Source organism: Ammospiza nelsoni, chromosome Z, assembly GCF_027579445.1.
Source record: "Ammospiza nelsoni isolate bAmmNel1 chromosome Z, bAmmNel1.pri, whole genome shotgun sequence".
Classification (NCBI taxonomy): domain Eukaryota; kingdom Metazoa; phylum Chordata; class Aves; order Passeriformes; family Passerellidae; genus Ammospiza; species Ammospiza nelsoni.
This window is the reverse complement of record NC_080669.1, coordinates 43,917,470-43,938,824: the sequence shown is the minus strand read 5'-3', so window position 1 is coordinate 43,938,824 and position 21,355 is coordinate 43,917,470. Positions and strand designations below refer to the sequence as shown.

The following is a 21,355-nucleotide window of genomic DNA, read 5'->3' as shown; positions in this document are numbered from 1 at the left end:
TGGCAAAGCATGCAGCCAGGGCAAGGAAAGACAAGCAGTGGGAACTGTGCAAGTTTAAGCAATGAGAAACCAAATAAAGAATTTATTGTATTAATTGCGATGAAACTTATATTTATTCCAGATGTTATGCACATGGCAGGAGATAAGGAGGGTGTTTACAATACCATGTATTTCCTGAGGCAGTCTGGATATCAAAATGCCTTTCTGCACTGCATAAATGCAGGAAAGTCCCTGTAGCAAGTTTCAAGGCAATGATGTCTCTACCCCTGGGATTATTTGTTCGCTAGTGAATATTCTGATTAAACAGCCAAAAGTCCTGTGATCTGACAGGCTTTGTTACCAATACAGAAAGAGAAATCCCTTCCAACCTTTTTTCTGTCCTTGGGAAAAACAGACCCTTTTGGTGCGCTGAATAAAAGACCAAACTCTGAAATCCTCGAGGACAGTCATAAGCCCTACTGGCCTGCTTAGGATCCCCTGAGGACTTTCCCCTGCACCCTGGCCAAGGCCCATTACAGCCTGTCCCAGGGGTGTTGGTCCCTACCTGAGCTAAGCCGTAGGAGTGCCTGTCTCCAGTCTTATCTCTGCCTCTGCTGCCTGGGTGAACCTCAGGCCCAGGAGAAGCTACAGGCTGCTTCTTTCCCTGAAAGACTGCTAGGATATATGCTGTATCTTGTCTCCAGTTTTGACTTTGACCCTGTCTCCTGAGTAGGTCTACTCATCCTTGTCTCCAGCTTTGTCTCTGGCACCATCTTTTCTGCTGCCCCAGATGAACCCTGCCTCTGATCCATCACTTGTTGAGGCAGCTTGCTACCACAGAGCTGCCCTGTCCTCCTCACCCTCCTGCTGCAGGACTGTCCCCTGGACAAGGTGGGCGCTGCCTGTGGTGCAGCAGGATGCCTGGCTCCTACTGCCTTGTGCAGCAGACCCATTCCTGCTGCTTCCTGGACATGGTCTGTATTCTGGAAGACTTCATGCACCTCTCTCAAGCAAATGCAAGCAGAATTTAATAGATCATATCTGCAGGCATGAGATCTGCAACATTTCTGTGACAACTGAAGCACTTTTCATGACTGATACGTGACCGTTGAACAGCATAAGAAGAAACTCACTAAGTTTATGGTCAGAATCTGGTGAAGCATCAAACACTTACTTAGAGTTCAAATTCATTTGACAGCATATATGTTTTCGTAGATTTGCATTTGCATTCCAGTCATGAAGACACAACTACATGAGACTTAATACTAGGGAGTTTTGATTTACTACAAGCCAAATAAGCCAAATGCTTAACTTCTTTTCCATGAAATATCCTTAGTCCTCTCTTGCATATCACAGCATAAAGAACATTTACTGAGAAGAACCTAAGAGTGTGGAGTGTAATTTATTTTATTAATTGCATAAGGCATCTGCTGGACAATCCAGCAGCTTGCTCTTAAGCTTTACTCTTCTTAGGAAAAAGGTTATAATATGAGATAATTCTGAGACAGTTGCAAGTCTTTCCCTTACAAGGAATCCCTACATTGTTGAGACTCTGGTATCCACATTGCCTAACTGTACTCTGATTGTGAAGAGTCCTTGGGATGCTCTAATTAAGTGGCTCTCAGATAATCTCCTTCAAAAATGGTTATCTTATTTTTAAAATACTGTTCCATAAATCACAACTCTAAAAAACTTCTGAAAAAAATTCTAACTAGAATGACTTCTCTTAACTTTAATCAATGAAGTCATTGATTAAAACTGCTGGTCCTTCCTCAAAAGGTGTACACTTACAAGACCAGGGAAATCATCTACAAACATAGTACATGGTCAAAGCATTGAGTGTTGCTTCTGATCAAAGATGAAAACCTGTAGCCACTGCTATATCAAGGCAGTGCTTTACTAACTGACCTACTACAATCCTGTTGCATTACCTGTGGTTCCTTATTGTGTTGGCTAGGATCCTTTTCATAACTCTCTGCATAGATCCGCAGAGTAGCTCTCACATGACTAGAAGCACTCATTCTGAAGATGAGTCTGGAAGCATCTGAAAAAATAATCCGCAGCCCCTAGGAAAGGAGAAGGAACATCATACATGGAACATCATACAGTACCTTAACAAATCACCAGACACTGCTCCAGAATAAAAGTGAAAGGAAGAGTCATCTGAATGCCAATTCTTCTTTCCCCACAACTTTGGATAACACACTCATTACTAGTTGTTCTAGGTTGACTATATGATGTTTTTATCCCCAGTTGTCTTGTTCTGTTTATACTGAATAAGTTTTGCACCTTTAAGACTTGTTCCAGAGTGTGAAGGGGGGAGAGAAGAAGCGCGCAGTTTGTTTTCAGACACTGCGCTCACTCCTCCACATTCCTGCTCCGGACTGTGATATCTGTGGATGGATTTGGATCTCTTCCAAATTTGCCCTGAACCAGGACCCTCTTTTTTCCCCCCGGAACACTAAAAAAGATGTTGTGCATTCCCTCCCACTCCTAATAATAAATACTCTCTTACTGTGTTTTTTTTATTTCTTTTACTTGATTTGCTCTTACTCTGTGTGGCAAAGCACAAAATCAACAGCCTGAGAAATGAGTATAAGATCACTAAATGTAAGTGGCTTACAAAACAGCTACAGAATCCTTGGATCAAAAAATAGTTGTCAATAGTGAATACAAGAGACCGGACCAGCTGCTACCCCTCAAATACTACACAGCAATATATGACTGCAAGAATTTCAGTAAGTCTATAGTACAATTTGGAAAACTTAAGGTGTTAATTGATTTCAATACATTACTTCATGCACATTAATTTGTGCATAATAAAGAGGACTGATTGATTAATTAATTAATTAACTAAAAATTTGCTCTTTGCTGCTATCTTCACATCTTTTTTTCTTTTATCCTCCCCCTGTTGTACTGCACATATGAACACTTTTTTCTACAGACCACAGGCCACATTCTTGGATCCACAGTTTCTGTACAGAAAGGCCCTTAAAGCCGGAGGACTAAATTGCACAGATAAATTGTTGTAGTGTTGCAATATTCTACCAGCTGTGCACTAATACACATTCTAGTTCCCTTTATGTAAATGGTGTCTTTAGACTAAGTACAGCCTCTTATAAGCCACTGAACTTTTCTCCCCCTTTGTCCTTCTGCTGTCAAAGGCCTATGCACAAACTGAGATCCTTGCTACTTCTGTTTAAAGGGCAGTAAGCCATTAAAAAATGAAAGATAATTAAAATATATGCATTTTATTTTTCCAGTTTTATCAGCAGCTTGACAAGACACTGATGTTGGAAATGCAATGTGTCAATATTCCAAAGTATAAGTAAAACCTAAGTAAAACCTTTGTTTCCTCAGATATCTGCCAAAACATCTTTAGCACCATATAAGGCATTGTTTGATAATCACAGACTCATAGAATGGTTTGGGTTGGAAAGGACTTCTAAAGGTCATCCAGTCCTGATGTCATCAGGTCATCATGTTCACTGCAGTGGGCAGAGACATCTTCAATCAGATCTGGTTGCTCAGAGCCCCATTCAACTTGACCTTGAATGATTACAAGATGGGGCACCCACCATCTCTCTGGACAACCTGTTCCAGTGTCCCACCACTCCCATTGTAAAAAAAAGAGTCTTTCTCACATTTAGTCTAAATTTATTCTTTTAGTTTAAAGGCATTACCCCTTACACTACTGCAGCTCTGCTAAAAGAACTGTCCTCATATTTCTTACAAGCCCTCTTGAAGTACTGAAAGGTCACAATAAGGTCTCCCTGGAGCCTTTTGTCTCTTAGTATAATGGCCTACTTTTACTCTCATCCTTATAATTCAAATTTTACCCAAAAATGCCACTGGTCCCATCCCTGGCTTGCCGGACCCTCAGGAGCAGCATTTTTATGTGCTGATATGTGCAAAAACAGAGTACAGCTTTAAAAATTAGAAGTCTTCAAGAACAACAGAATGTTTAATTTGATTTTAAGTCTCATTATTGTGGCATGACAAACAATATTAATGGGTTTCAAGAAACAGAATTAATTAGAAGCAACAGTCTGTGTGTATTGTTTGTCTTCTATTTTCTCGTTGCTGTGTTTTCTGAATATGTTGTTTATTAACACTGAATAACTACCATGTAGCCAGCTTCTCATTCATTGCAGTTACACTGAATATAAATCTCTCTCCCCTGTGTTCTGGGGAATAAGACTTGGCACACGCTCCTGAACACTTAGCTGAAAAATCCACACAAAGCCTATGACAGTCTGAAAGAGATAGCTTCATTTAGATGACGAGCAAGCTACCCAAGGAAAACGGCAGCAGTGAACTGTTGTTTCATTTGCATAGATCAATAACCTCTCCAATTCAGTGTGCTCGGAGAATCCACTGAGGCTGCAGACATATCAAGCTAGGAATGTGTCCTTGCCAAAGGACAAACTGGCTGAACTGTACCCTGAATAAATAGGAGCTACTCCCTATGAAAAGACATGCTTTCTGGTTTTATGGGCTCCCTTTCAGAGTCTGTCTGAAAACAAGCCAAGTCATGTTTCTCTCTTTGTGTTACATGGTGATATGATTAGCAATTATATTCCCATACAGAATAAGTGCTTTGGACGAAAAAATTAAGGGAAAGAAAAGTGCAATTAAAATTCACAAGCTGCTTTTTGAACTACAAAGGTCACGAGTTTGCCATGTCTGTAATTTTCCACTAGACTTGGATGTGACAATATCCTCATATCTTGTTTCAGTAGTAATATGCAACAGGAAAGTAGCTCAATGGCAGACACACTGCTCCTATATTCTGGATGCAATGATGAATGGAAACTACAAAGACTCTGAGAAGGAAGGCATGAGAATAGTTTTAATGGCTTGTAATATAATTTCCTAGGGTCTGTTTAGGTCAAATAATTTAAAAACCAGAGAAACTACAACCATAAAAATATAAACAGCATAAAATCAGGACAAATTTTAATGGGAGTCACAGCTCCAATTACTTGAATATACATTCAAGTTACTTGAATATACATTTACACCTGGTAAAAGTACATAATGAATTTCGAACACATAATGTTTCCAAACACTGAAGGCTCAGTTTGAACTGCAGCTCTTCATAAGCAAGGAATCTCAGTATAGATGGAGTCCAGAAGGAGCTGGTACTTTGGGCTAGGGATGTCAAATATGCCTGCATAGGCTACAACCTTCTAAAGTCTTCTGCATCCTACTGGCTACAACAGATATTGTAGTCAGTGGGATGTAGAAGTATCCTATGCAGAAGACCTCTTACTGTATCTCAGTTATGCAAATCCTGAGGGTCACCACGAACAAGAATCTGATTTTTTTTTTTTTTGGTAAGGTATAGCCAGTGGAGATTTCAGACAGCAAATTGAAAAAGGGAAGACTTTCTTTCTGTATGATATTTTCTGCTGCTCTGAAAAAGGAGCCCTCCCTATTCATGCATTGCTTTCAATAGGGACTTCATCCCATCCTATGCTCACTGTGTCACTATTGTCCCCAGTTATGTAAAGCAAGCACAAAATAAAATAAAGGTGGATTATCTTATCTAGACTGAGCAAATCTTAAGTAGGAAATGCAGTATCTATTCATTCATAGCAAAGGAAACACCATCCCACAAATAAATGGACAGTCTTGCCAGCTGAACTTCAGAAACAACACTTTTGGAGACAATATGCCAGCTGCAAAACTTTGCTAATCCATCACTACAGACATACCTGTCTTTTGGTCACAGTGCCATCCACAGGATCTATGTACTCAAAGCTGTCTGTTCTTTCCACACTGTAGATATTGTTACCCACAGCAAACTGCTGATGACTGAATGATTTGTCAGTGATCAAAGCTTCCAGGTCTCTCATTATGAAATATGCTGTTCTGGGTTCCAGCGCTTCGTAATCAAACCTTGCACATATATTAAAAAAAAGGTAGAACCAGAAAGTAAGTCCCCAGAGCTGAGAAGACAGTTCTGCTTTCAGAGAGCTCTATATACTCACAGTTAGCAATTTACTGCTTACTTCAAAAATTATCAATGTACCTCTGAAGTACTGATTGCAAATGAAACCAGCACACACATGCCAATCCTGTGCTGTTACATGTGTGCAACCATAGTTCTACATTGGCCACGTGACTCTAAAATCAACAGAAAGCATCTAGAAAATGCAATTTCTAAAGCAGCATAGAAAATACACAGCTAGCTTTCAAAACTTAATGACACAATCAGTGGAGTGCTCAACAGAAAAGTGAAATAGAGAGAACTTTGCTACAAGTTTTGAGGAACAGCTGTGTGCAAAAGATCTTACAAATGGCAAACCCTGGATTAAGAGAGAGGCAGAAGCAAAGATGAAAATGACAGCTAGAACTCACCATATTGAGGCCCTAATAAAAATCAGTAAATGTTTTTATCTTTGGAAGAGTTATCCTGAATTGAAAGCAGGCATAGGTTTCAGCTCTCAGTAAACAATGTCACACTTAGAGAAAAAAAATGCAGGAACAAATCTTGCTGGGATTATGTTTCTTTTTCAACATCATGTAACAAGGTGCACCTATATATTCCACAAGTAAATAATTCAAATCTTTCTGCCATTCAATATTTTTAAATTACTCATACTAGCAGTGACATATACATGTAGCTCCCTTTTTTTACTCCTCCAAAAAAGCCTGTCTACAAAACAGTCATAATCTGTGGGACATTTTCATTCTGTATGAATGCACACCTAAGTGCAGCTGAACACATCTAAACAAGCAACGATTGTAGCAGAATGCTCCTATCAGCTGCATAAGTGCCTTTTCCTCATTTTTCTCACCTGCAGTAGTAGTGCCGGCCAAATTTTGCCCAGTGATCCCTGACAATCTCCTCCACACTCTGCTTTCGAGCTGCTAGGATTGAAAGCCAAACTAGCACAGCCCACAGTCCATCTTTCTCTCGAAGGTGGTCAGACCCTAAAGAAACAGACATTAAGCACATTATTTGGTATCACTGCAAATCAGAAAACACGGTAAGAAGGCTGGGAAAATGTCTCATTTAACTGTGCATGTCACATAAAAGTAATCAATACTACTAGCCCTAGCACCTCTGATATGTTCTAGACAGAAAACCAGAAGTAATGCTTAAAATGTGATCTATTTATACATGACAAAGCTCATACTTGCAAAGTTAAATAAAAATTTGTACAAGTATCTGAAGAGAAACAGTAGCAGTATGAAAACATGTGTAGTCATTATTCCTTCTTACTGATATACAGTGTTTTCACATCTCTGCTGCTGTTTCCCAGAACTGGGCTAGATATGCGAACCCCAGACATGAGCCAGAAGGTTCTCCTTTACAGAGTTAAGCTCAACAGCATCTCCTTATCTCCGCAGTTGTTCATCTGCAGATGTCAAACTGCAGAGAAAGAACTTCCCATTCCATAAAAATTGGGAATTTCCAGAATGTTTATGACCTCCAGTCAGGACAACAATCAAGTGCTTGAAATAATTCTTCCGGAGCAAAAAACCCCAAAACCAAGCAAACCAGAGAGTGGGACTGCTCCCTTTTTTATATTTCTTCATACCTCTCAGGGCTAAGGAAGACTGGATGCTCCTGTCTAGATCCCTGCATAGGTTTATATTTATGAAGAAAGAAATTATTCCAACAATGAAGACTAGGAACAGTTTTGGAATCCCCCACACAATTCAGATGTGGTCTCAGATCTCAGTAAGATCCGAGATCGCTGGCACTCAGTAAATACTGATGGCAATTTTATAAGCTAACACACAAGAAACTTGAAGAGATATCAAACATGTAGCCACTGCTCTGGCATAATACTACTAAATTTGGTTAAAGTTTGTTGGCTGCAGCCTTAGGGTTTTCTGTCTAGTCACACATTATATAAACCATAAGTACAAAGTAAGTGAAGCAATTCAGACGTTTTGTTTACTTCATGAAGTACCTACTGATTATGGAGGCAACAATTTAAATTATCTGTCTTTAGAAGATAGTTAACAAAACAGAGGAATCTAAAAAATCTTATGCTGAAAACCTGTTTTCTGAAATATTCTCCTCCTCAAAGACAGAAATCCTGTTGCAGCAAGACAGCTTTGTACAGCTTGGCTTTACGTAAGAGGCTGCAAGGTCCACACAGACAGCCATCTGTCAAAATAGCAGTGTTTTGCTACAGGCAGAGGACAGCTCCCATAATATAAATTGAAGAACTGAAGCTGTTAATCCAGTGAAAAACTGTCAATCTATTAAAGGCATATAAGGAAAATAACAAGATATGCAGAGAGAGACCATGATTCCTAGGTCAATCACTGCTGTTACCTTGAACTTGCAATCCCTCTTCTTGGGAGAAAGCAACAATCAGCAGCCTCTGCTCATATGGATTTTCTAAGAGCCCATTGTCCTGGGTCTGCCACAGATCTGCCTGCCACTTAGGCTTCTTGCATTACATTCAGCCTCAACACTATTTATTTGACATTAATTGCTCTTAACATTAAGTTAACTACCACGGGGTTAAGTAAATGCAAATTACTATTCAGCACAATATTCAAGCTGTGTAAGAATGATTACTGAACACTTGTTGATGAGGACAAAGATTTACATGAAGATTTTGTTTATGTCTGTGTTTTAGGTTTTACAGAAAACAAGAACACTGTGGATGGACTTAAGAGCTGAGACAGTAACATGCCTTCACATTTGCAAAGTAGCCATCATGATAGTAAGAATATCTCTTTTTTGCCACTTGTTCTGTAATCTGCAAGCTCTCTGCAACAACAGCAGTGCCCTATTACAACAGCCAGAGTACAGGCCTGGTGCTTGAGGAGCTGCTGGAAGAGGAGACACAGCTCACTCTTATCCCTCCCTGCTCCAGTACCGTGAAAGCATGGAATGCCAACCAGTCACAAAAAAAGGGCAGGGTTATTTATGAGCTCTCAAAGCTTTGCAAATAGCTTCAGATAAGAAAGGAAAACAAATGTCTCTCTACAGAGAGTCGGTCTTTCAGACATTCAGGCATAGAATCACAGAATTGTTAGGGCTGGAAGGGACCTTAAAGGTCATCTCTCACCTCTTCTACTTCCTCGCTGCAGTAAGGAAGTAGATCAGCTTAAGGATATCTTTTACAGGAACAGCAGCAATATGTCCTATGCATAATAAAGTCAGCTTACTTGTAGGCAAAGCAGGTAGCAGAGTCAAAGCCATTGTCACCAAAGCCAAGAGTCTGTTCCCAGATAACGGTGCAGGCTTCTGCCCCTGACACCAAAAGAGAAATCCAGAACAGAGCTTTCACTTCCCCCCGATAGATTGTTCCTCTGGTAACAGCAAGGAAAGTTATCACATCACCACAGGGGCTGGGGATGCTCAAGGGATTGGGAAGAGCAGGGCAGGAGCAGCCAGGCCAGCAGCCAAGGCCTGCCCAGTCTCACCAGCCACACAGCAAGGCAGTTGGGGCACCAGGGCAGCCCAGCTCCGGCCATCAGGCACCTCCTGGGAATGGGAATAGGGCAATACCAGGCCAGGAAGTGGGAGCATGGACAGGCCTGGCTCTGGGGAACCCCTGGCCTGGCATGGCATGGCAGGGCTGTGGGGGTCTGGACACTGGCCCTGCTGCAGCATTGCTGGGGTGCTGCACCAACAGCCCTGGTGCTGCTCCTGGGCAGAGTGAGGGAGCCCCAGGGGCCCAGACAAGGCCCTGGTAACAGCAGGCTCACCCATCATGACTGCTCCTTTCCCTCTTAACCTGCATGCCTCTGCATGTCTCTCCTTTCAGCCACTTATTCTTAACACAGAAAAAATTCTGTTTTGCCTAAAATGTCATCTCTGTGGCTGATTATCACCAGCCATTTAAATGGCTTAAGTGTCTCAACAGACACCAGCAAGAAGTGGAGACATGGAACTGAGCTTAACCCCTCAGCAATTTGCTCCAATACAAATGACCATTTATTCTTCTGCTACATAACATTTGGCAGACTGCAGGCCAGCAAATCACACAGTGAAAAGCACTGCAGTCCTTCAGCAAAACGGTCTATATCATGACAATGGAACAACAGGCTACACTGAACATTAAAGAGATGAGTTCTGATTTAGCAAGCAATTTAGGGATATTTCACTGAACCAAAATGTTCTAGTGAAATGTGGACAGAAGCATTTCTGAAGAGCTCTTTGCTACATTCTGAACTTTGTTCTGGTATGGCTTAAGTGCATAAATCTATATGAGGAGGACCGAATGTATTATTCTTCAGAGACATTTAGCAGATTTGGCATGTTCTCTGTCCTTGCATGCCCCTCAGAGGACATAAACTGCTGCTTCCCTGGAAAGAGAAAGCAATGGGAGAAGGTAACCAAGAGACAAAAGTCTGAATATCTAGGATCTGGATATCCTGACTCTATTTTAGAATCAAAAATCACCAATTAAAAATACCAGCCTGACACAAGGACAAAAATTCTGTGTGCCCAGAAAGTGTTTCAGTTTGTTAGTCTTAATGGAAGTGAAACTAAAAACATTGATCAGCTGCATACATATATGTTGTTGTACTTATTGCCCTTCCTCCTTTCAGCAAATTAAAATCTATTTCTGCAATTTTTTTACTCTGATTTTCACCATCTGTAGGTGTCTTTGCTTGCTCTGTCTTAACTGAGTCCTACTGCCCAGCTCACGTAGAAACTTTCGGGAGGGAGTCTACTCTGCTGCCTCAGTTCAGCTAACACCATTCTTTGCTCTACAGATCCAATGAATTTGCAGAGGCAGACCTGTCCCGAGCAAAGGGAAGAAGGAAAAGGTGCCCCAGCTTTCTTGGGGCTCTGAGTAACCTCAGGATGATTCTCAGTGCTACTTTTAATTGAAACATCCTGGAATTAATTAATTCCTGATTCTGTTCAATGACCTGAAGCAGAAGGAGACAGCAGAAAAGAGGAGTAAATGAATTTTTTTTCTGATTAACCCTTTATATTTAACTTGCATTTGTAAGAGAAATTATAATAACTGCAAGTGTTTCAACAACTTATTTTTATAAGTTAGTTCACTACTTCTCTATATAACAGTAGGAGAAGTTATTTTTTTACTACAGTAAATTGCTATGTCCACACTCAGAGTAAACAAACTGGGCAAAATTCTCAGAGCATGTTCCCATTCATAGAGAAGTATGCAACTTACACAGTCTGCAATGGAAGAAAAATCTTCAGAGGCAGTACCTTGAGAAACAAAGAAAAATCATGCAAATATGTTCATATTTATGATTTTTCTACTATGTGAAAGCTAATTTTGTCTGTATCTGAGACATCCAGTTCTGAGAGGGAAAGCAAAACTTGTGGGTCATATGCATGAATAAAAGGTAATTGCTTTTCCCTAAATTAGTAATCCCAGTCTATCATACTGCATTCTACAAATGTGATTTTAAAACAAGAAAATCACAGAAGTTCACAAGCTCACAGCAAGTAATTTTGTTTGCACATACCCGAGTCTTACAAATTTTTTGTCCTGCTGAAACTTAGCAATATTTTAGGCAAATGGAGATTTAGGGGCATTCTGATCTGATAATTTTTTCAAATTAATAAGATTGTTTTAGATTTGTATTACTGCAACAGATAATCAAATAGCTCATTTGTGGCTTTCATTCATGTCAGCAACCACATATTTTTATATTCTCCACTAGCTCTTCTTCCATATAATCTTTTAGGAGAAGGGGGTTGATGTTAATAGAATCTGTGAATTTGGAGATGAAGCAAGAAAATTAATGAAGGTTGTAGCAATCACTGAAATGGTTTAAACTGCAGTAAGATAAATCAGCCACACAGTTCTCCTAATCCTGATTAATAACTTGCTGATGAAATTTAGAAAGTAATTGCTGCTGCCGAGGCCTTCCTTTGAACTCTGTGCCGGGCATTAGTCATAGAACCAGAAAGCTACTAACCTCATCTGACAAGCTCCCCACACTGCTACAAAAATGGAAGAAGTTTTTAAAGCATTGGTTTAGCTCCAAGATCAGCTGCCAGAAAACAAGTTTGGGAAATACAGCTGTATGGGACGTTTTCAACATCTTTTCTCCTTTTATAGCAGAAAATTTGCTTTTATTTACTTGCCACACCAAAGTCCCTTATATTATAAAACCAGGGCTCTGTATTACTTGGAAATTTCAGCCGGGCTTTATTACCTGGGTACACAAACAATTGATTTCCAATGCAGTTTGATGAAGAAGGTGGATTTTTAAAACTTCTTTCTCTTACACAGAGCTGTAAATTTCCTATCCTGATCACTATGTAGTACACTTACATAAATATTCCATGCTGAAAGCTAAAGAAGTGCCAAATTTCATTTCCCTAAATAGGTATGACTGGGCAAAAGCTGTAAAATTGATTCAAATGCCCAATACTGGCAGAAACATGTGAGGGTCACACAGCTTAGGACATTACTAAAAGATTCGCAATAAGGTAAATATTTACTGCTAAAAACAGATCACATTGCTAAAGTACTGGTCATCTACAAACCAGAACATGTCTTAAAAATAAACCCGCCTCCTGGCATATGAGGACACTTTTCAGACATCTGCATTGAAATGAAAGATGATAAGGAAATTGAGGCAGTGAGAAAAACAAACTTTAGACATCACAGCCATTACATAATTTGCCCAAAAAGTGTCACAGGATCACAGAACGGGTCAGGTTTGAAGGGACCACAACAGGGCATCTGGTTCAATCTCCCTGCTCAAGCAGGCTTGTCCCAGAGCACATGGCACAGGATTGAGTACAGACGGTTCTTGAATATCTCCAGTGAGGGAGACCTCACAACATCTTTAGAAAATCACCTTCTGAATCATACTTTTTTACACAGCAATTACACACAGACTGAGGAATTCAAACCCCACGCTCAAGTTCTCTGGATGCCCATGGAATCAAATCTTGAGTATCCAGATTTGCCTTTAGATGGAATTGGATAAAACTGGAGGTCAAGAGGCTTTCTGCACTGAAGTGCTGCAGGTACAACAAAGTTAATCTGATCAGAGCATACTGAGATGCCAATATAATGCTGTAGGCTAGCTCTCCGTGCTGGCCAGCAGTATGTTCTTCAAGCACTCATTTACAAGAGTCAGGATTTATGAGGAATTTGAAGAATTGATGATAGAAGAACCAGACAATGTAAGAACACAGAGTGGTAAGGAATGTAGAGACTAGTCTACAATCAGGTCCTGCAAACTTGGAAGAGAGGCTATAGTACAGAAGTTTTATAGTACAGAATTGTTTTAAGGCCTCACAGAAAGATACAAGCAAAGAAAAATGTCAATGGCAAGTGAAGAGAGGTCAGGGTAATTTTCTTGCCTATCTAGGAGATGCCTATCTAGACCAGTCAAACCCTAGAGGCACTTCCATGACCTCCATGAGTGTTTCTCTTCCCAAATACAAACACTATCAGATACTCAGGAAAATAAAATTAGACCTACAGAGATCATATTGTCCTCATTATTACAGTAGGTCAAAACACATTTTCATTTCTATATGACTGATCTCCAGGGATAAAATCCACCAGTACTTGGGACACCCTGCTTAACAATACCTGAACGTGCTTTTGCAATGTGAAAGGGAAATCTGATGTTTGTCTTTTTTTATAACTTCACCTTAAAGTTTAAATGGCAAGTTGCCTCAAAGAAGACATGGCTTCAACTGAGCACAACCAGTAATTCCCCTCTTCTCCCTCAGTCAAAAGCATCTGAAAGAGTCCTACTCAACACCATCAGATGAAGATGGTCTAGGATAATAACGCCTCAAGCAGAGACACAGCTGTGGCAGTGGTTTTTCATTACATATGGCACATATGTCATGACAAACCACTACCTCTACATATAAGCCTACATGCAGCAGGAGGTGTTGCACTCTGTGGGCTAAGGTACCTAGATATACTTCTACATGTACTTCAACATATGGGAACTCACCACCAAAACTCTTACAAGCTCCTTCTAGTTAAAATCCACACTTAACTTTCTTCAGCAGGATGATGAAGCCAAGAGCTTTCTTCCATATAATTTGTGGGCTACTGAAGTCATATCAATGTCTTTAGAACTAGACAAATTTCATCAAAGTATCTGGTTTTGCATGTGCAAGAGGAACTTCAGTATTTAGAGGGAAGAGGTACTGAACAGGCCCAGTGAAGAAGTATTAAAAAGCAGTGCGAGTTGAAAACTCCGCAGTTCACACTTCAAATGGGTTAACGGAAATGCAGTTCAACAACACACAACAAATAGTAGCACGTTCTGAAAGGTACAAGATCTTCCTGCCCTTTTCTCCCCAAATTACATCTCTCTGAATGACCTCATAGAACACACTGTAGAGGAAGTTTGTATTCAAAAGATATAGTCAAGACCATACAAACCTGTGCCACTCAGAGCAAATAGTGAAGGCATTCAGTTTGCCAATCATGACATAGGTTCCCATTGACAACAAAAAGAAAATTATCATTAATTATAATTTTAAATTCTCTTCCTTTTTACATATAAGACCCCAAAAAATATAACATATTTTTCATTCTTGCATCATAGCCCATTCAGATCCATACAGTAAACAAGAAGATAAATACATGAAGTGCCACGTCTATGGCTGTTTAAGGTATCATTATTTTTTAAATAGCAACATTCTGCTCTAATTGATCCCAACCAACAAACTTGATTCTGGACATAAATCAATTAAAGCAAAATGAAATTTGTAATCAAGTTTCACTGCATGGTAATTAATTTTCTACAAAGAGCTGCAGCCAAGGTATTACACATTCAAAATAGAGAACTCCATATAACTCACATCAAAATATAGAATAAACTACTAGCCAGGCAAATTATTAAGTTATTCTGGTCTGTGCTTTTTCAGAGACTTGCAATATAACCTTACTGATAAACAAAAAGTAAGAATTTCTGTGCCAGAATCCAGGAAAGAAAAAAATAAACACTCCGAAATTTATTTTATCATTCTCATAAACGAAAACCACATTTATGTACATTTATAGACCACATACTTCAAATTATTTGCTCTATTTCTTACTGTCAATACTATTCTGATGGCTCAAATTTGTCATTCATTCTGCATTCTGTTTGGTTCTTGGGACCAATAAGGCAGAAATAACTAGGGAAAACACAAATACTCACATGCAAGTGAATTTCTTCTAATGATGATTTTATCTGACACTTGAGCAATTGTGATGTTCCAAAAAGGAAAGTCTGAAACAGTTTTCTTAGATGTACCATCAGATATACCAGTCCTTTGTACACCTAACCACATTAGGAAAAAAAACATGTGGCTTCCATATAGACAAAATCCCTCCAAATGCTGCTGCAGTCTGTGAAGACTTGCAGAGGAACCAATGAGGCTTTCTTGCATTATGTTCAAGTCAGAAGAGAATGCCAGGCACCTCCAGAAGCTGTCTGGGCAGCAGTAAGGTTGCTTGCCTCTGCTGAATATCCATTTCCCATATTTTTCATGTCTCAAGTGCTGAACACCACACTTACAAGATGGACCTCAAGATGTGAACAACAGAAAGTTCTCTGTTTCAGCACGAGAGAGAACTAATCTGCTGATTGTTTTGGGTTTGACTTAATTTCTGATTATGTATTACTTACCAGTACCAAAACTCTCCTCGCCACAAAGGGAACAACGTCCAGAGTCCATGAGATTAGAAAAATACCTCCATCCTGCTGGTGTCTCATACACAGGAACCTTCATTACTTTTGCCACTCTGGGAAACATACAATAAAACATCACATGATTAAGATCATGCTTTTTTTTACATATGATCTGAGGTCAGTTGAGGAATATTCTACTCCTGACAGCAGGAGTAGAAGTAGAAAAATAAAAACCAAAACCAAGAACAGATCAACACTACCATTCAATACTGATCCTTGTCTCAGCATCTAACTTCAGCCAAAACCCAAGTATGTTTATACATTACGTGTATTATTTTGGAAAATGTAGGACCTCAGTTCCATAGGCTTTACCAGTATCTTTCCCTTCTTACTGACCAAGAAACAGCTAATCTAAGGATGGACAGTTTTGCTGCACTAATATCTTAATGGAAGATAAAATATCATGTTGAAGCATCCTCCTTTACAAAATACAGATAGTCAAATAACAAAATGCTTGAAAGATACTTTTACTTCTTGTAATGTCTTCAAAGACAAGAAAATACAGGAATGTTTCAGTATGTTCTTTAAAAACCTTTCCTAGTCTCAACCTGAATCTCAACTTATTCTCCCTGTCTCCTATCATGTAATACAAGAAACCCTCTCACTATCTGTGTGATGTGCCAGTGTTTTCAAGAACCAAAATTAACCACCTTGTAAGTTGGATAAGCATTCTTTTCCCCAGATTGTTAACTGGTAAATATTCCTGAATGAAAAAACCCTTGCGTGGACTAAAAAACAAGAAAGAAAGAAAACCCTACCAACAATTCCAAAGAACTCTAAGTCTCAAGATGGGGATTTACACAAAATGAGTATTATCAGTCTTCTTTCTAGTTATATTTTCTGGTTTTCATTGTGTGCCTAGTGTTTTCAGAACCAGCTATTTTATAACATGGAAAGTAAGAACTGAGATACAGTGAAGCAATCTGACCAACTACCAGTGACCTTACGATTGCTTCAACTATCATACCTAACAATACTTCTTGAAGTAAGAGAGTTTACTTAATTTTAACTGCAGTCAAACCAAAGCAAAGCCAATTAATCAAAGATGGATTCAACACAACACAATCTGTCTAAAAGTGTCAAGGTGAAAGCAATCACCCTTCTGGTCAAAAAAACACCTGTTTTCTGATGGCACATCTCTCTGTCTCACATTAAGTGCATAAAGTAGATGGGATAAACTGTCAAAATATGCCAGCACTGACCCCTTCAAAACCTGGTACATAAGTATATCTAAATGAGAGAATCACAGAATCGTCAAGGTTGTAAGAGACCTTCAAGATCATCTAGTCCAAACATCAACCTAGCTCCACCATAATCACCCCAGGTGCCACATCCAGATACCTCCTGAATACTTCAGAGAGTTACTCCGCCATTTCCACGGCCAATTTATTACAATGTCTAGCCACTCCTTCAATGAAAAATCCTTCTAATATTGAATCTGAACCTCCCCTTGCAGAACTTAAGACCATTTCCTCTTGCCCTTTCACTTGATACATGGCAGAAGAGATTGACCTCCACCTGGTTACAACCTCCTTGCAGGCAATTACAGAGTGATAAGGCCTCCCCTTTTCTCCAGGTTAAAAACTTCAGCTCCCTCAGCTGTTCCTCACAGGACTTGTGCTCCAGACTCACCAGCTTCACTGCCCTTCTCTGGACACACTCCAGCACCTCAATATCATTATCCAAGTACAGGGGGACAACCCCTGCCCTGCTCCTGCTGGCCACACCATTGCTGGCACAGGCCAGGATGCCATTGGCCTTCTTGGCCACCTGGGCACTGCTAGCTCACGCTCAGCTGCTGTCACCAGCACCCCCAGGGCCTTTTCCTGTGGCAGCTTTGCAGCCACTCTGCCCCAGCCTGTGGCACTGCCTGGGGTTGCTGTGACCCAAGGGCAGGGCCCAGCACTGGGCCTTGTTGAGCCTCACACCACTGGGCTCAGCCCATGCTCCAGCCTGTCCAGATCCCTCTGCAGAGCCTTCCTGCCCTCTAGCAGATCAGCACTCTGGACTGATGGCGATGCTTGTGAAATGACTGAGCTGAATTATACCCTCTCATCCAAATGATTGACAAAGATGTTAAACAGGACCAGCACCAGTACCGAGCCCTGGGGAACACTATGGGTGACCAGCCACTAACCAGATTTAGTTCCATTCATCACCAAAAGTGATGGCACTACAGTTCAGCCCTTAAGTATTCTCTCTGAAATTTTTTACACTGTTAGCCTGCACTGTAATGTAATCTCCAAATCAACCTTTCTTTTATGTAAGAATATCCATTCTAGGTGCTCATATTACATCTAAAATTAGTAATTTTTAAACGAGATGGAGTAAGAATTGCTGATATTTATTTGAAAAGAGACAAAAATGTACATGAAAAAAAGGGTATTACCAAAACTTTTAATCCTCAACTCAGATTTCATATCTCTAGTTTAGAGGTAGGGGTGAGTATGTACCTTCTCGTGTTTATACAGCACTACATATATTATTAACCCTTAGAAATATTGTTCCATAAAGGGAGGTTTCACAGGGCAAAACTGAACAGGTATCTGTCTGGCTGTTCAAAAAGTCAAGAACAAGAAAGAATTTAATCTCTGTGTGACAATAACTTCAGGCTGAAAACAGGACTGTACTGCCAAAAAAAGAGAAAACATTAAACCAGAAGGCAATACCTAACATGCTGGCAGTGCAAAACCAATTCTCTTAAGGTAGCCTAACAACACAGCTGAAATATGTTTGCTTGCAGAAATGTTCCCATATCCTAGTACAGTTTTTGGAGAAGGAAATCCTTTCCCATTTATTTTTCTACATTCCTCTAGCTGGGGAACAAATAGCCTAGGATGGACTTACCCTGACCAGCACTAAAAGCTTCAAGAGGCTGTAGCTGTTTTCAAAGAGTTCTAGGTACTAATGTTGTTTCTGTTGACATGTGGGCTCACTTTGCACAGAGTTCATAGTACGATTAGTTTGTAGTAGGAATGTTACAGATTGTTCCATGCACCTTCTTTTTTCTTGTTGTTTCTGGCTCTTAATAATTCAACTAAGTAAGTAAATAGAAGTACACTGAAAATCAAGCATACTTCTTCCTTACTGACATTTTTCTGAAATAAAGACTCATCATTGGAAGTCTCAACAAATGCAGAATGTGCCTTTATGCAGCCTATAGACATTCAAGGTGAAAAATCACCCCAGAAAACATGAGGGGTGGGTTCCCACAGAAAGTTGGAAAAATTCTCAAAGCTGCGGACTCTGAGAAATAATATGCTGCATTAGATCAAACACATAATCACACAAAATACAGGAAAACACCCTCAGAGGAAGGAAACTAATATGTGACGGTGAAACTACTAGATCTTCAAAGCCAGGGAAAACAGTGATTAGATGTGGGAAAGGGGAGGGATTTTTAATGCTCCCACATCTACATCTTTCTAAACTAAAAATATGACTGGGTATTCAGGAGAGAAAAATTTAAAAAAAATCCTCATTTTTCCAATATTTTTTTCAGTCTGTATTTACCAATCTGCTTTTTAATATAGACAAAATTCCAAAATCAGAGCTTTCAATCATTGATACAACAAGAAGCCAGATATTTTCTTAAAGAAGTTCCAGTTGAGACTGATAGAATCCCTGTGGATCAAATTTGAAAATAATTTTCTGTGTTCTGCTGAACTGAACATTTGCAGCACTGTTTAATGGAGCATATGGCTTCCTGACAGGCTTGATAGATGCTAGGCAAATAAATGCTTAGGATAAGGGTTTCAGGAACTTGCAATTCTGCAAGAACTGCTGATAAGTCATGGTAAGGATTTTTATCTTCAACAAATCATAGGTCCATTAATTACATTTTGCAATGTTTTTAGAACTGCACCCTCACAGGACAGTTCAACCAAGATTACGTATGTACAGCTTTTTAAGTTTCTCTTCTTTCTGTATACTTACACTAGATCCCCAAATTTGGGGAGTTAGAAATGTAAAGTCAAGTTAATGTAAAGAGTTTTGTCTGTATGAGCTCTCTTGATGAGAGAGGATACTCCTCTCAGGAAGTGAGTCTTGGAACTGGTACTACAAGTGGTATTTATCTTGAAGAAGTCCAGACAACACAGTAAATTTTATATATCCTTAGGTATGTATAATGCATCATCAACAAGAGACTGATACAGCAGTGCACCTGTAAGGGTGATACCTCAAGCTCTGAGCTTTCATGTTGTAGGTACTGGCTGTTAAAAGGCCTGATTTAATGGATAAAATATACTTCCAGAGCAATTAAAAATAAAAACTGGGGGAAAATATGCCCTATAAATAGGCTCATTTCCCTAGCCTATTTGAAGTAAAGACATTCTATTTATGTCTAACCACACAGTTGATATACCTGTGTTTATATGTTCCATGAGTATAAACTATGTTGAAAGAAGACAACAAACCATGGACATTCTGGTTCTTGTCATCTTGTACATTTAATGGGACTGCCTTCAAACACTACACTTGCTTGCCTTCCTTTAGTGTAAGTGCTGACTACATCAATGAGAGTATACAGTAAAATTTCTTCTGTCTGTGTTTGGCAGTAATTACCCCTTGCTAGACTAGGAAACAGAGTATTTACATTTAGAACCAAACTGTAAGGTAACCCTAGTTATAGCCTTAGAATAACCTTAATTAGTCTGCCCATTTCAGAACTAACAGCATTTATATTCCCAAGATGCTGAAACACTAACTAAGGAGAAAAAAGTTAAATCAAAGAAGAGTGGACTGCACTTTTTGCAATTACACAATATTTATAATTATACTTTGTGAATTTACAAAAAGTAGGAGCAGATGCTTTTAAATGAGGAGATAACAAAATGAGTGAAAATAGGAATATAAATTATTGTACAGTTCCATTGTTAAATTTACCCTCTTACTGTTTCACAGTTGCACTGTAATTTTTTATTTTGAAGAGCTAGTCCCACGCTACCTATACTGACTGCCCACTTTATTTTCAAAGATAAGAAGAATGTATACAATGCAATGCTGACAATCAGTTTGAGTTATTTCATCTCTAGAAAACAGAATTATTGGAGAGGTTAGTACCAACACAGAAATGTGAAGCCAATTCTTGAACTACACAGTAAGGCATGACCACTCACTAAATCATGAGCTGGCCAGCTCATAATAAAGGTAATAATGAACATAATTATAGTCTTCTAATAAAGATTAGAATTTTTAAAAAATTCCTGACAAGAAAAAAAAAATTAACAGCTAGTTCTAACATTACCCCTGAAAGACCTAACAGACTAATGCGCAAAACTTTACCAGGCAACTGGACTACTTATTCTACAGCTTCACATCTGACTATCCCAGGTCTTCTTCCTTACACTTCCTTACATAGCCATCTACATGCCACCTAACTAGGAAAACATAAGGTACAGGACTCTTGATAGCCCAGATTACTTTCCTTGGAATTCCAAAAATATTAGCCTGCTAAACTATGTAAAAAAGATTTTCATTTTTCAAACACATGGTTTTTTATTTAAAAGTGTTAAAAATCCTTGTGATAACTTTCTTTCAATTTTTCAGTAGACACAACTGACTATTTTTCACAGATAGACTCATAAAACCAAGTGGTCCTTGATGGCATCTCCCAGACATCGTGGTTTTGCACTAGCAAAAGACCTGTGATACCTGAAGAATGACCCTGATTCACATTAACAAGAGTCAGAGGGAAGTTTTCTCTAACCTAATCACTACAATGCCACAAAAACATCCT

The 21,355-nt window shown here is 39.3% G+C and overlaps 1 protein-coding gene across 1 annotated transcript in view; it reads right to left on the bottom strand.

The window, feature by feature from the left end:
- PGM5 (phosphoglucomutase 5) overlaps positions 1 to 21,355 on the bottom strand; it is a 68,662-nt gene that overhangs the window by 9,461 nt on the left and 37,846 nt on the right. Inside the window, exons 7-10 of the mRNA XM_059492714.1 lie at positions 15,553 to 15,668; positions 6,786 to 6,921; positions 5,700 to 5,883; positions 1,911 to 2,045 (exon numbers count right to left, since the gene is read on the bottom strand). Of these exons, the coding sequence (XP_059348697.1) occupies positions 1,911 to 2,045; positions 5,700 to 5,883; positions 6,786 to 6,921; positions 15,553 to 15,668 (571 nt within the window). The remainder of the gene's footprint in view (positions 1 to 1,910; positions 2,046 to 5,699; positions 5,884 to 6,785; positions 6,922 to 15,552; positions 15,669 to 21,355) is intronic.